Source organism: Zootoca vivipara, chromosome 14, assembly GCF_963506605.1.
Source record: "Zootoca vivipara chromosome 14, rZooViv1.1, whole genome shotgun sequence".
NCBI lineage: Eukaryota > Metazoa > Chordata > Lepidosauria > Squamata > Lacertidae > Zootoca > Zootoca vivipara.
This window is the reverse complement of record NC_083289.1, coordinates 7,581,024-7,595,670: the sequence shown is the minus strand read 5'-3', so window position 1 is coordinate 7,595,670 and position 14,647 is coordinate 7,581,024. Positions and strand designations below refer to the sequence as shown.

General features: G+C 47.0%; 1 protein-coding gene across 6 annotated transcripts in view; it reads right to left on the bottom strand.

Annotated features, from left to right (window-relative positions):
- The window catches only part of WDR72 (WD repeat domain 72), an 84,619-nt gene that overhangs the window by 59,896 nt on the left and 10,076 nt on the right, over positions 1-14,647 (bottom strand). For all 6 annotated transcript variants that reach the window (XM_060282690.1, XM_060282691.1, XM_060282689.1 and 3 more), the window contains 8 exons: positions 13,713-13,791; positions 12,133-12,307; positions 10,797-10,873; positions 7,534-7,653; positions 6,300-6,445; positions 5,891-5,987; positions 2,631-2,772; positions 1,350-1,595 (listed from right to left, as the gene is read on the bottom strand). In XM_060282690.1, coding sequence (XP_060138673.1) covers positions 1,350-1,595; positions 2,631-2,772; positions 5,891-5,987; positions 6,300-6,445; positions 7,534-7,653; positions 10,797-10,873; positions 12,133-12,307; positions 13,713-13,791 — 1,082 coding nt within the window. The remainder of the gene's footprint in view (positions 1-1,349; positions 1,596-2,630; positions 2,773-5,890; positions 5,988-6,299; positions 6,446-7,533; positions 7,654-10,796; positions 10,874-12,132; positions 12,308-13,712; positions 13,792-14,647) is intronic.

Sequence of the window (14,647 nt, the reverse complement as noted above, 5' to 3'; positions counted from 1 at the left end):
AACTCCTGCCCACCTAGCAGTTTGAAAGTACATCAAAGTGCAAGTAGATAAATAGGTACCGCTATAGCGGGAAGGCAAACAGCATTTCCGTGTGCTGCTCTGGTTCGCCAGAAGCAGCTTAGTCATGGTGGCCACATGACCTGGAAGCTGTACGCCGGCTCCCTCGGCCAATAACGCGAGATGAGCGCCACAACCCCAGAATCGGTCACGACTGGACCTAATGGTCAGGGGTCCCTTTACCTTTACCTTTAATGACCTTTAAATGCCTCTTTAAAATGTGTCTGTTCACACAAGCTTTCCTAGACCCCAACTCTTAATTTTTAATTCTGTTGTACACTGGTCACCTTTATTTGTGAAATACAAGTGCATTTGGGTTTTATTTCATTTTTATCTAGTTGTTAGGAGTTTTTATGGAATGCTGTTGTCATTTTAATGGGTTGTCTCCAACGTTTGACATACTGAAATTCTACATTGTAAACCATACTGTGGTCTCTGGACGACAGGCAGTATGTAAATTTAAATAATAATAATAATAATAACAACAACAACAACAACAACAGAGGTGCGTAGCTGACAGAGGGCCTACTCTGAGTAGGGCTTCACTGGACACAAACTTATGGAAAGCACTTAGACAGAGATATAGTAAGCAGTGTAGACGGCCTTGGTCCAGTATACCTGAAGGAGTGTCTCCACCACCATCATTCTGCCCGGACACTGAGGTCCAGTGCTGAGGACCTTCTGGCAGTTCCCTCGCTGCAAGAAGCCAAGTTACAGGGAACCAGGCAGAGGGCCTTCTCGGTAGTGGCACCCACCCTGTGGAACGCCCTCCCACCAGATGTCAAAGAGAAAAACAACTACAGTGGTACCTCTGGTTAGGAACTTAATTCATTCTGGAGGTCCGTTCTTAACCTGAAACTGTTCTTAACCTGAAGCACCACTTTAGCTAATGGGGGCTCCTGCTGCCGCCGCACTGCCAGAGCACAATTTCTGTTCTCATCCTGAAGCAAAGTTCTTAACCTGAGGTATTATTTCTGGGTTAGCAGAGTTTGTAACCTGAAGTGTTTGTAACCCGAGGTACCACTGTACCAGACTTTTAGAAGACATCTGAAGGCAGCCCTGTTTAGGGAAGCTTTTAATGTTTAATAGATTCTTGTATTTTGGTGTTCTGTTGGAAGCCGCCCAGAGTGGCTGGGGAAACCCAGCCAGATAGGTGGGGTATAAATAATAAATAATAATAATAATAATAATAATAATAATAATAATAATAATAATAATTAAGTTAATACCATGAGCAACCCATGCCAGCCAGAAACTCAGGCAACCGGCGTGTCTGCAGGATTCTCACTCACCTTTCAGCAAGGAGCCCTTTCCCATCAGCCTGGCCTTGGCAGCCTGCAGAGCCAGCAGGATGAAGATCCTGCCATCCGCAAACCCGCACACCAGTTTATCAAGGCTGGGGATATAAATGGAGGAAGTGATGGCAACACTCCCCATCCCATTCTCAGCTCCACAGAGGTGGTCGATGATGCCTTCGGCCGCAGGACTGCAGCTGTCAAAGCTGTTCTGAAGAGCCCAGGATGTTGCTATAGGGATCTCTAGGGAGAAAAAGAAATAGGAGGGTCCTCCACAGAGCCCAACTGCTTGAGAAGACGGAGGCAAAATTCAAAGACCTTGCTGATATTTGTCTTGCCACCTGTAGGTCACGGCTATAGAAATTAGGATGGGGGTCTTTCTCATCCTGTTTTCAAAGCAAGTCTTATGCCTCCAGGGAAACCCAACTTTTTCTTTCTAAGTGCTGCTTCCAGTTTGTGGGTGGGGTGGGGTGGGAGCACGGGTGGCCAGGATTCCTACATTGCAGGAGGTTGGAAGAGATGATCAGGGGGAGGGGAGTCCCTCCAAGCTCTATAACTTTCATAGAACCCATATGACATTGCTGGCATCAGTATGCCAGTCTGTATTTTTTCTGTATTTAAATTTCCCTTTCTAGGAAAAATCCGGTAAGGTCTTAAAAACAACAACAACACTATTTTCAATGACATGTCGGTGATATGTGAACAACTCATTTTCAGTAATAGCCACCCTCTGTATTATGTAACAGTCTTCTGTGTCCAATTTGAGGAACTCCTTAGTAAAGTAGGCAAATGAAACGTAAAATACAGTGGTACCTCGCAAGACGAATGCCTCGCGCAACAAAAAACTCGCAAGACGAAAGCATTTTGTGATGTTTTTGGTGACTCGCAAGACGAAGTTTTCTATGGCCGTGCTTCGCAAGACGAATGTTTTCGGCGGGTTTGTTTGTTTGTTTGTTTGTTTTGCCGCAGCAAACCGCGCTTCGCAAGACGAAATTACCGCAAGATGAAGTGACTCGCAGAACGAATTACTTTTGTCTTGCGAGGCACCACTGTATTATATCTGTTGACAAGAGGCCATTTGTTGTTTGAGAGCAGTGGAATCCCAGAGTCTGAGACATTTGGAAAGGTTTTCCTTTGTTTGAGTCATCATCCTTCCTTCAATCAAATCAGGGCACGGTGGCATTCCCCCTCCCCCTCCTCCCCCTCCTGGAGACCTCCAACCTTCCCCATTTCACAATCCTTTTAAGCCCTCCTGAATGATTCAAAAGTTGAGCCAACCTTTTGGAGAGCCGTCCAGAGTTGAAACTGGCACATCTGGAATATGCCACAGAGTGATTCTGCCTGATGCTGCTCCACAATAAAGGATCTTATAAAAAGGTTCCTTTCTTTCATTGATGAAGCCCATAATGTAAGAAAAACTCTGTTTATTAAAAACAAACAAACAAACCACACTTTTAAACTGTATTAGTCGGTTGCAGCAAAAGCAGCAAAGCGTTCTGCAGCACCTTAAAGGCTAACATATTTAAATGTTGCCTTAGCTTTTGTGGGCCACTTTATCAGATGCATGAATAATTATCCAGATTATATCTATCCACAGCCCTATTCAGATGGGGAGCAGGGTTTTGCCCACTAGTCCTCTGCCTTCTCTCAGCATGATCCACTGGTCATGCCCACAGCATCTGTGCAGATGTCCCTGGAGCATGGCCAAAGGGTCACCTCAATATGGGCCTTATTCCCATCAAATGAACATGGGTTTGATCTGCACACACAGAAGATGGCATGAGGTGTGTCTTTACAAAGTGAAGCTGGGAGACCTTGCAACTCAAGAGGGAGACATGCCCCATTACTACGCCTAGTCAAATGCCAATAAAGTCCAGTGGAAAAGGTGGAAGATCTAGTCACAGGGGGACAGGAAAGATGCCCAGCTAACTCAGTGATTGGCCCACCTATCATCATCATCATCATCATCATCATCATGTATCACCACCCTCCAGGGTTCTGGACAGTAATCTTCTCCAACACTCCCTGGGGCTGCCAAGAATTGAACCTGTGACTTCTCACAAGCAAAGCCGGCGGTCTACCACTGTGAACTGGGGTTCGTATAAGAGGACTGGCTGTTCCCAGTGGCTAAGAAGCTGCCAAAGCAAGATGAACAGCATTTGCTCAACACCTGCTGCAGGACCACTCCCAGATATAGTGACTGTGAGGCAGCCATTGCCAGTCTCGCGTGAGCTCAAACCTGCATTGAAATGCATCTCACGAGCCTCCACTAGAAACTTTCTGCTAAGCCCAGCCAACTCTGATGTCTCTGAATGAATGTCCAGGGAGATTTAAATGGTTTCCGAGTATCACCATTTTTAATGTCTCGTTTGCCTCCATTTATTCTCTTGCATAATGCATACAGAAAAATAGACCAGTGTAAATACTAATGCAAATGGTATGGTCAATGTAAATAGCAGGAGGTCCCTGCTTGCACATATGATGACATATATCACACTAGAAGATGTGCAAAAGAACAAGCTCTTGGCAGTGATGGAGTCAACTCTGGGGTTTGTTGCAAGGGCAGGGGGGGTTGTAGGTCTATATCTCTATGGGGCTATATCTCTATGTGAAAGGCTGGACTAGATGAATCCCAAGCCAGAATTAAGATTGCCGGAAGAAATATCAACAACCTCAGATATGCAGATGACACAACCTTGATGGCAGAAAGTGAGGAGGAATTAAAGAACCTTTTAATGAGGGTGAAAGAGGAGAGTGCAAAATATGGTCTGAAGCTCAACATCAAAAAAACCAAGATCATGGCCACTGGTCCCATCACCTCCTGGCAAATAGAAAGGGGAAGAAATGGAGGCAGTGAGAGATTTTACTTTCTTGGGCTCCTTGATCACTGCAGATGGTGACAGCAGTCACGAAATTAAAAGACGCCTGCTTCTTGGGATAAAATCAATGACAAACCTAGACAGCATCTTAAAAAGCAGAGACATCACCTTGCCGACAAAGGTCCGTATAGTTAAAGCTATGGTTTTCCCAGTAGTGATGTATGGAATTGAGAGCTGGACCATAAAGAAGGCTGATCGCCGAAGAATTGATGCTTCTGAATTATGGTGCTGGAGGAGACTCTTGAGAGTCCCATGGACTGCAAGAAGATCAAACCTATCCGTTCTTAAGGAAGTCAGCCCTGAGTGCTCACTGGAAGGACAGATCGTGAAGTTAAGGCTCCAATACTTTGGCCACCTCATGAGAAGAGAAGAATCCTTGGAAAAGACCCTGATGTTGGGAAAGATTGAGGGCACTAGGAGAAGGGGACGACAGAGGACAAGATGGTTGGACAGTGTTCTCGAAGCTACGAACATGAGTTTGACCAAACTGCGGGAGGCAGTGCAAAACAGGAGTGCCTGGCGTGCTATGGTCCATGGGGTCACGAAGAGTCGGACACGACTAAACGACTAAACAACAACAACAAACAAACAACATCTCTATGGGATCGGATGGCCCATTGTTGCTCATGAGCAGTTAAGGTGGAGGGCAGTATGTTTGGGACAATCACCTGGAGAATCTACCTCCAGTATTCTTAAAATTACAGTAGCCCTCAGTGAGACCAGCAAGTTGCCAGGACAGGCCCAAAAGAGGAAGTATAGCTTCCAACTGCCACAATTTAACCATGGCATTCCTGGAACTGCAGAAGCCATCCTGTGCATTTACCTATTTTCCTCATTTTCATCTGTCAAACTTTGGAGGGTACATGCTAGAGCCCCTTGCTAAAGTTCTCTCCGGTGCATCAAAAAGGATCTACAGCCTCTCTTGGAAGATTACCCTTCCCTCCCACAAGCCTAGAAGGAAGGCCAGTACTTGTTTGCAAAAGGTCTTCCAGTCTGAAGAAATTTTTCATCCATAATGGTCCGCCTAGCAGAGTTGAAAGCCTGAGAATTAGACCTTGCAGCAAGGCCCAGCGTCAACTCTCTGATCCCACATTGACTTCACCAATGTCATCATGGGATCTGAGAACATCGCACCCAATGGAGGCCAAGGGTTTTTGAAGCAACCCACCTACCACCTACCATAACAACACAGCCCAGGTGGTCTTCAGGCACGAGTGCCAGCATGGCCCCATGACCGTGAGTGCCCAGGAACATGGGTGCCAAGCAGTATGCATGGCCCTGGCACTGAAATTTGTGGGTGCCCAGCTCCATCATGGGGGATTTTGTGGGTGCTTGGGCCCCCAGGGCCCCAGGGAGTTGGCACCTATGCCTTCTTGTCACCTTTCAGTCTTTAATGCAGAAATCATTTGGGTAGCTCTTCTTTCTACAAAGGAAGAAGAGAGCCACTTTTCAAACTGAGGGGGGCTAGGTTCAGTGTTGGTCTTTTCTTCCATGCACGGAGGCAAGATATTCAAAAAGCAATCTCAAAGTCCTTGGTGAAGAAGATACCCTAAGCTGGTGGGCAATGCCTGAGCCGAATTGCCTTTGGTTTGCCACAGATTGCTGCTACTTGCTGCCAAGGTAGCTCTGGAGCCCAACTCTGGAGCCCAAGTGCATTACCTTCTCATCTCCCACATCAGTAGAACAAAGTAATTGAGGGTGGAGGGTTTCTTTGAGCGGCCGTCCATTGCATGGCTGGATGCTTCGCGAAAGACCACTGGATAAGGAAAAGAGAAAGGTGGGAGGGGTGAATGTCAAAACTTTGGAAATGCCTCAAGACGACAAGCAGGGAGTGTCTGAGACTCCCAAGTTCAGTTGAAAGTAATTATAGGGCATTTCCTTCTTGGAGGCATACACCCCGCATGGTTCCTGACTTGGCTAATCTCACCCCCTGCCACCCAAACAAAGGTTGGTGGCTGAGCATAACCTCTTGTGCTTCCATCTCTGTGAGTGGGGGCTTTTCATCATGAGCCTCCCCAAGTTCAGCTGGTGCCTGAAACTTCTTTGTGTGTTTCCCATCTGAGCCCACCTGTTCAGCAGCTGGTAGATGAAGCCACGGCCGTCCTCCATCCAGATGATGAGCCTGTGAGCAGCGAGGACTTCGCCTCCCGCAAAGGACTGGCCACTCGGGCTGAATTCAGTCCACAGCAAGGAGAAGTCACAGTAATCATATATCTAAAGTCAAAGAAAGAAATACTGGTTTGCCCATCGAGACACTGACATTAATAGCTGCTTCTGATGAGCAAAGGCTCAATAGTGTCCCAAAGGGAAAGAAGGGTTTTAACTGCAATTTCCATGTAAAATGGAATGTCTGGTACCTAGAGCCCCACATGGAGGCTCTTTATCAATGGCTGCTCCATTCATTCATTCATTCATTCATTCATTACTTCAGGAGGAGCAGTTCTAATCATCCCATGGATAATTCAGTGTCCGTAAAGAAGTGAAATCTGACAATGGCAAAACATATTTGCCCTGCTCCACAAGTGGTATGTAAACTGATAAATGATAATTTGTAGCTCCTGCTTGTGTGAACTGCTGGGCTGCCTCTTTCCTCCTCTTAGCAGGGGCAGGTGGGAGAAGTGGGGCGGTATTTATTTCAGGCCAGGGAGCATCATGCAAACATTGGAGTTCCCTGGACAGAGCAAATTGCCAAGTCAAGGTGAAAACCTCTTGTGCAACTCATTAATTGGCTCTAACAGAAGCTGTGCAATATTGATACCGTTCACGTAGCGAAAAGTCTGCTTCAATTCAGCGATGGGTAAAGAAATGTCAATTGAAGATATAAGCAGTGGCAGAGCACTGGGGGGGGTGGAGAGCAGGTGGGGGCAGGGCTGGCATGCATCCTGGGTGCATGGGGCGTGAGGGGTGTGGCGCCCAGCGCAGGCGCAGGGGAGGGGTAGCCGAAATGGCACCCTACTGGGATTGCGCTGCCGGGGGCGGTGCGCTCCCCCCCACACTCCTCTTCCTCCGCCAGTGGATGTAAGCCCTTATTCTGGTTTTATTTCGTTTTCCAACTTGGGCAAATGTTGATCTTTTTTAAAATTAAAGCAGCATAACAACAGTAGATGAGTTTGTCAACATATATGGATTTGGGGTTTTATTTTGCAATTTCACCCATGGAGAGTTCACTAATCATCTGGGATTCCGCAAGCTCTTGAAGTTTTACAGGAAGGAGAGAGAGAGAGAGAGAGAGAGAGAGAGAGAGAGAGAGAGAGAGAGAGAGAGAGAGAGAATATTCCATGGCATGATTCTGTAGCATGTACCTTCCAGCAGCTGGAAAACACAACAAGAAGAAGCCTTTCCGTAAAGGTGCAAAATCTGACGGTGCGGCAGGGAGCACAGTCCAGAGATTTGGATTCCCTTTCATGAATATCCTGCCTCTCCTGAAAGCAAAATAAAACAAGGCATGGCTGTGTTCAACAAGAAAAAGGGCAACCGTCATCCTAATAAAAGGGTGCTCTTGGTATAAAGACCTTAGCCTTGCTAGGAAAAGAACGAGGCAACAACTGCAGACATTCCTGAGTCTGCTGAAAGAATTGCATGAGCCAAATGACACTCTCACCATCTCTCAGCAGGGCAGCCAAAGAACTCCCAGAGGCAGCAGGAGGGATGTCCAGCCACCCAGGGTGTTCCTTGCAGGAAGATGTAAAGGCTGCCTTTGCAACAGGCTGCACCAGCACGGGCTGAGGGGAGGGTGTCCCATCTTTAAGGCTCCCAGCGCCACCCCTGCAATCTTCTTCTTCTAATGCTAGGGCATTATTATTATTATTATTATTATTATTATTATTATTATTATTAGTCTGCTAGAAGGAGCACGGAGGGGAGAAATGCCATGGTGCATCTGTAACAGCGAAACCAGACGCCTTCATCTGCAATAAAACATGTCTCTCCCCTATTGATATCTACAGCCACAGCAGACACTGTAACTCTCCAACGGTTTGACTTTACCCCCAAAGGCACAAAGAATGGCGGAAAACATAGAAAAGGCAATCATTAAAAAACAATTAAACACCTATCTATCTATCTATCTATCTATCTATCTATCTATCATCTATCTCCCATACATGAAGTCGTGGGCAGGATCTGAAATATAAGCAGTGGATTACTGAAAGATCTAATGATCGTGAAGTTTAGATAATAAAAGCATATGTCTTGTAAAACTGCTGACAAAAAGTGTTGTTGTTGTTGTTGTTGTTGTTGTTGTTGTTGTTGTTGTTTGCATTTATATACCGCCCTATTGGAAGACAGGAGTGCCTGGTGTGCTATGGTCCATGGGGTCACGAAGAGTCGGACACGACTAAACGACTAAACAACAACAACAACCGCCCTATACCCAGGGATCTCAGGACAGTTCACAGAATAAAATCAAGATATAAAACCACAAAATACATAATAAAAATAAAAGCAACAACCCAAAACAAACATTGGGAAAGGAGGGGTGGGAAATCAAGAAGAAATTTATGTTTGGGGGAAATTGTATATGAGGATAAATGTTTTGGATTTTTTTTTTGAGATTTAATAAAAAAATTATACACATACACAATTAAACACTGATAGAATTAGAACTATATACATGATGTATATAAAATCTGTTTATATAACATACCAATAATTACACACACACACACACACACACACACACACACACACACACACACACACAAAACAGCATAGCACCAGACCTTTAGCAAAAAGTAGTCAGAGAGTCTGAGGCTGAGGAGGAGGAAGGAGGTCTTGCAGCTCCATCATGAGTGCTTAAACTCTCCCTCGCATCTCCATCCCTTCCTCTGAAGTTGCAAGAAGCCATGAAGATGATGCTCTTGCTCCCGTGTTGCTCTCCCCAGGTGCTCAGGTGCGCTGTCTGAAATTAGGGCCAGTCGCTACAGGGAGCTGCAGAGCCTTTTCAGGTGTGGCTCTCCATGAGGAATTCTCTCATTAAAGAGGGCAGTCTACATTACTATTTGTGGCTTGAGTGGATCAGTCAAGGCTTTCATGTGGTTCTTGACTATCAAAGCCCAGCATCCCAAGGTGTCTTGAGAGAAAGTTGCCAGAACTTTTTGAATTCAAGGCTCTCCCAATCCACACACTGCAAGTATTGCACACACAATGCATTTATTTTCAGGCTCAGATTAAAGTGCTGGTATGACACTTTGTTGTTGTTGTTTAGTCGTTTAGTCGTGTCCGACTCTTCGTGACCCCATGGACCAGAGCACGCCAGGCACTCCTGTTTTGCACTGCCTCCCGCAGTTTGGTCAAACTCATGTTCGTAGCTTCGAGAACACTGTCCAACCATCTTGTCCTCTGTCGTCCCCTTCTCCTAGTGCCCTCAATCTTTCCCAACATCAGGGTCTTTTCCAAGGATTCTTCTCTTCTCATGAGGTGGCCAAAGTATTGGAGCCTCAGCTTCAGGATCTGTCCTTCCAGGGAGCACTCAGGGCTGATTTCCTTCAGAATGGATAGGTTTGATCTTCTTGCAGTCCATGGGACTCTCAAGAGTCTCCTCCAGCACCATAATTCAAAAGCATCAATTCTTCGGCGATCAGCCTTCTTTATGGTCCAGCTCTCACTTCCATACATCACTACTGGGAAAACCATAGCTTTAACTATACGGACCTTTGTCGGCAAGGTGATGTCTCTGCTTTTTAAGATGCTGTCTAGGTTTGTCATTGCTTTTCTCCCAAGAAGCAGGTGTCTTTTAATTTCGTGACTGCTGTCACCATCTGCAGTGATCAAGGAGCCCAAGACACTTTATATGCTCCCTAATATGCCTTGGGATCAGGCCACTTGAAGGACCACCTAGAGCCAAATGACGCTGCCCAGCCTAGAGGTCCAGCTTGGTGGTCCACTGCTACAATCAGGTTATCAGGGCTTTTTTAGTGGTGACTCCACATTCCTCCAGCACTTTATATCCTCCTCCCCTTCCTCCCTTGTACTTTTCAAATGGATGCTTTAAAAAGCTTTGACTCCATCAAGTGTTTCACTGATGTTTTGTTGGCATACTACTGTTTTGTAGTTCTGAAGAAGTGTGCATGCACACGAAAGCTCATACCAGTAACAAACTTAGTTGGTCTCTAAGGTGCTACTGGAAGGAATTTTTTTTATTTTGTTTCAGCTACGGGAGACCAACACAGCTACCTACCTGTTACTATTTTATGGATTGTCTTGCTATTAAGCATATTAATGTTTTAATCAGAGTTCCTTAGGCTCGACCCTAAAAGTCTGGCTGAAAACAACTTAAATAAATATAAATCTAGCATTCAGAATTGTGATGCTGTGCTGCCTGCAGAAGCCTCCAGATTTAAGAGTCCCAGGGCCAGACAGGCCTTTCCTCATTCCTCTAGCCATAATCTACATTATCCTCCTCCTCCTCTTCCAGCCACTGCTCATTGCAGATTATTCAAAAATTCTGATTCTGAATAAAAGCTAAAAATCAAGTAACTTCAGAAAACTAGTACAACATTTCACAAGGGATAGAATTTAGAATTTTGACATATGGGGCCTGCCAGCCCAGATTATAGCTCCTTACCCGTATCCTGCTAACCGATGAGGACAGATCCCAGACTTTAAGGGTTCCTGTTGCAGAGACGGCTATTAAGGAATCCTCTGTGAAAAAGCAACAGAAACATATTTTCAAGGGGAAGAGCATTCCACACAGCAAGGGGATAGAGCCAAAACAAAAGGGCAAGGGGCATGGACGAGGGGGAGAGGCAGGAGGATATGGGCTGGTTGTGTGAAATGAAAGAGCAAAGATGCTTGTTAGGATGCAGCCAGAGAACAGGATCTCTGGCTAATGCCAATGAGCCACCTTTCCCTCCTGACTGGAAGCTGTTCCCCCCTCCCTCCCTCCCCCCAGCTCTTTCCTTGTGGTTGCACAAAATATTGGTTCTTGCATCTGCCCGTTCATAACGATTCCCCTGACAACAAAAGTCTCCCAGGCATAAAAGCCAACTCCTAGGGGCCAAGGTCCCTTCAGGCCCCCAAAAAACTTAGCTTTCAAGTACGGTGCGCTGCTGATCTCACTCACATGAGCAAGTAAGGGTAAGAACTAAGCCAGGGGTCCCCAAACCAAGGCCCGGGGGCCGGATGCGTCCCAGTCACCTTCTAAATCCGGCCAGCAGACGGTCCGAGAATCAGCATGTTTTTACATGAGTAGAATGTGTCCTTTTATTTAAAATGCATCTCTGGGTTATTTGTGGGGCATAGGAATTCGTTCATATATATTTTTTTCCAAAATATAGTCCGGCCCCCCACAAGGTCTGAGGGACAGTGGACCGGCCCCCTGCTGAAAAAGTTTGCTGACCCCTGAACTAAGCCGTATGTCCTCTCCTAGTGCTGGAATCCATTCCTACAGAAAGGAACAGGAACAAGTGAGAAAGGGAGGGCAGGGACTAGGAGAAAAGTGCAGAGGGTGCAGCAGAGAGTAGCAAAAGGTGTCAAGGAGGAAGCTGAAGGCCTGGAGAAAGCAGGGCTCAGGTGAAAACCAGCTGGGAGGGCCAAAGGAACAGACTGGATGGCCAGGAGTTGCACACCCACTTAGCTGAGATCCTGCTTTGCAGCCACAGTAAGAGCTGACAGTAAGAGCTGTTCGGCAGTGGAATCTGCTGCCAAGGAGTGTGGTGGAGTCTCCTTCTTTGGAGGTTTTTAAGCAGAGGCTTGACAGCCACATGTCAAGAATGCTTTGATGGTGTTTCCTGCTTGGCAGGGGGTTGGACTGGATGGCCCTTGTGGTCTCTTCCAACTCTATGATTCTATGATTCACAGGGTCTGTAGCAGGGATGCCACAGCCTGTCCATTTGGTCCTGGCCCTGCCTGGTGAAGAGCCTTTGGCCTCAGCCCCACAGAAGCATCCAGCTTTGACCCACCTTGGATCCGAGGGGAATGCACTAAGCACATGCAGCTGATCCAGTCCGAAGACTGAGAGGACGTCAAGGTGTGAAGCACAGACAGCGCTTTGGCATCGATGATGAGGATATCGTTATACTGCCCGCAGCAGAGGAGCCAGCCCTCTCCCGTCATGCGGAACGAGCTGTGGTAATACTGAGCAAAAGGGGGAAAGCCACAACAGGTTAGCCACGAGAAGACCGTGCAAAGACAGCGGAGGGATCGCTTTCGGTCATGGGGCTCTGGTGTGCATGCTAGAAAACAAAATGTTGTCACCCACATTAAAATGCCTTTGGGCTACTCCTAGGCGCAGATACGGAGATGGGGAATTTGCTGACTCCAACGAGGGCTGGGGCTTGCTTCCTAAGCGTTGGTTTGTACTGAGAACTCCCCAAGAAGGCTGCCACCGCTACTCTGGAGTGATCGTTCCTATTCCGAAGCCCAAACCTCTTGTGCTGTGACAAAGGTGGGCAAAAAAGAGACCCCTGGCACCTCCCTGGCAAATGAATAGACCTCCATAGGTCCATGCTATGGATTTACACCCCCATTTGGGGCTGGTGCCCAGAGCAGAGAGGTCCTGTGCATGCAGTGGAGGAAATGGCCCGTGCGTCTCCCTCCCCACCCCCACCCCTCTCCAACGCCATACAGTAGACTTGTACAGCTTATGATAGAATCAGGACCCAAATAACCCCAAAGCAGCAAATGGAATACAACTCATACAAACAGCGTGAGCATTGCGTACGCTTGACATTTGTAAAGGAATGGTTGCAACTCGTCCAAATCCATGGGGAGAAGCCATACTGGACACACTTCAAAGCCCACGAAAAAATGCTAAAAGGTGCTCTGCTGCACAGAAAAGGCACCTGCAGCTTTCCTGCAAGCAGCTGGATTGGGGCCAGCAGGTAAGACTTCTCGCCTGCCTGCTGCATCGCCCCAAGAGGTTTTGGAGCCTCCCTCGTGGCTTGCTTTGATCTCTTTGGAAAGAGACTGCCGGGTTCCTCTGGTCCAGGTGCTCATCCTTGCCATATCCTGAGGTCCTCAGGTGTGGCGCTTTGATATGTTTCCTCAGCAGTGCCAGCCACAGCAGCCACCTCTCTAGCAGTTGCCCTCCCTCCTCTCTGGCCTTCATTGGCCTGATGGCGGGGAGGGGGCCACCAGTGGAGCTTCCACCTCTACCCAGCCCAACGATTTGCCCCTGCAGTGCTGGGAACAGCTAACTCCTGGCACTGAGGATGAAGACCAGCCGACAGAAAGGGCCCACGGGAGCAACTGCGCCAATGAGACATTGCACAGCAAATGAAGAGCTAGCCTGTATTCCGACAGCTCAGGGTGCTAGTACTAATGGTGGTTGCTTTGCTGAGATTCCAGGGACCCAATCTGCTCCAGGAAGGACAGCATTTCTGTGGATCTGTTTTTTGTTTTGTTTTTTAAAGTGTATGGAGGAAGAATCATCCAGGCTGGGTCCAGAGAGTCCAAATGGGCAGAAGTTCTTCACCGTAAAGTTCTTCACCAAATGGGCAGATGGACAGAAGTTCTTCACCGTAAAGTTGGCTGTACTTACACAAATCGCTGTGTGCTGAAAGGGAAGCCTCGTGCTCTCCACACATTGCCCACAGGTGATGTTCCAGACACACATTTCCCTGTCAAAACAAGAGAGCTTCTTGTTACTCTCCATCCAATATGAATTCTAGCCAAGCAGTCAGAATAATAATTTCTTGTGGCTTGGGTGATTTTCCTCGGTGCAGGGGACCGACCATTTGAGTGGCTGACTTGCAGAGGGAAACCTGAGGGGAAACGGCGGCTGTTTATTGGGGCGGCGGGAGGAGGCCAGACAGCAGGCGCAACAGCAGCACAGCTTCACTTTGCTTTGGAAATTGCAGCTGGCTGATGCCATAGCTACCCGCAAGGGCATGACAGGCCTGTGACAAAAGCAGCCATTATGGCTCCCATTACAGCTCGTCAACTTGTCAATCATTTATTGGAAGAGCAGAAAGTGATTTTCATTTCACTAAACTTGAACTGCCTGTTTTGCAAAAGCACCCTCCCTCCCCTTTCTCTCTGCCCAGGATCAGGGCTCCTCAGGAATTGTGTCAATCTGGGCAAAGAACAAACAGTGACACCCTGTGGATAACTGAGAGATGTGCACCTCATTGCAGAACCATCCGTGTGAATTCAAGGGTCGTGAGCTCATATTGCTGAAGATTTATTGCTTTATTGAATTGTGCAAATTATTTTAAATTTAGTAAACATGGCTTCTGTTAGGTCTATCAGAATGTTTCCACAGCCCAATCCTATGCACATTTACTTGGAAATAAGTGCAGTATAGGAATGCAGCCTAAATCGATTTAATTTGGCACTATTCTTTTGAAGAGCAAGAAAACCCTAGTGCATCCATATATGCAAACCCCTGGCAGCCTCTTTGTTTCTTTCTCAGCCCATTGTGATGTTATGCAGATTGCCAGCACCATCACAAACATCCAGGAAGATACATCTTGG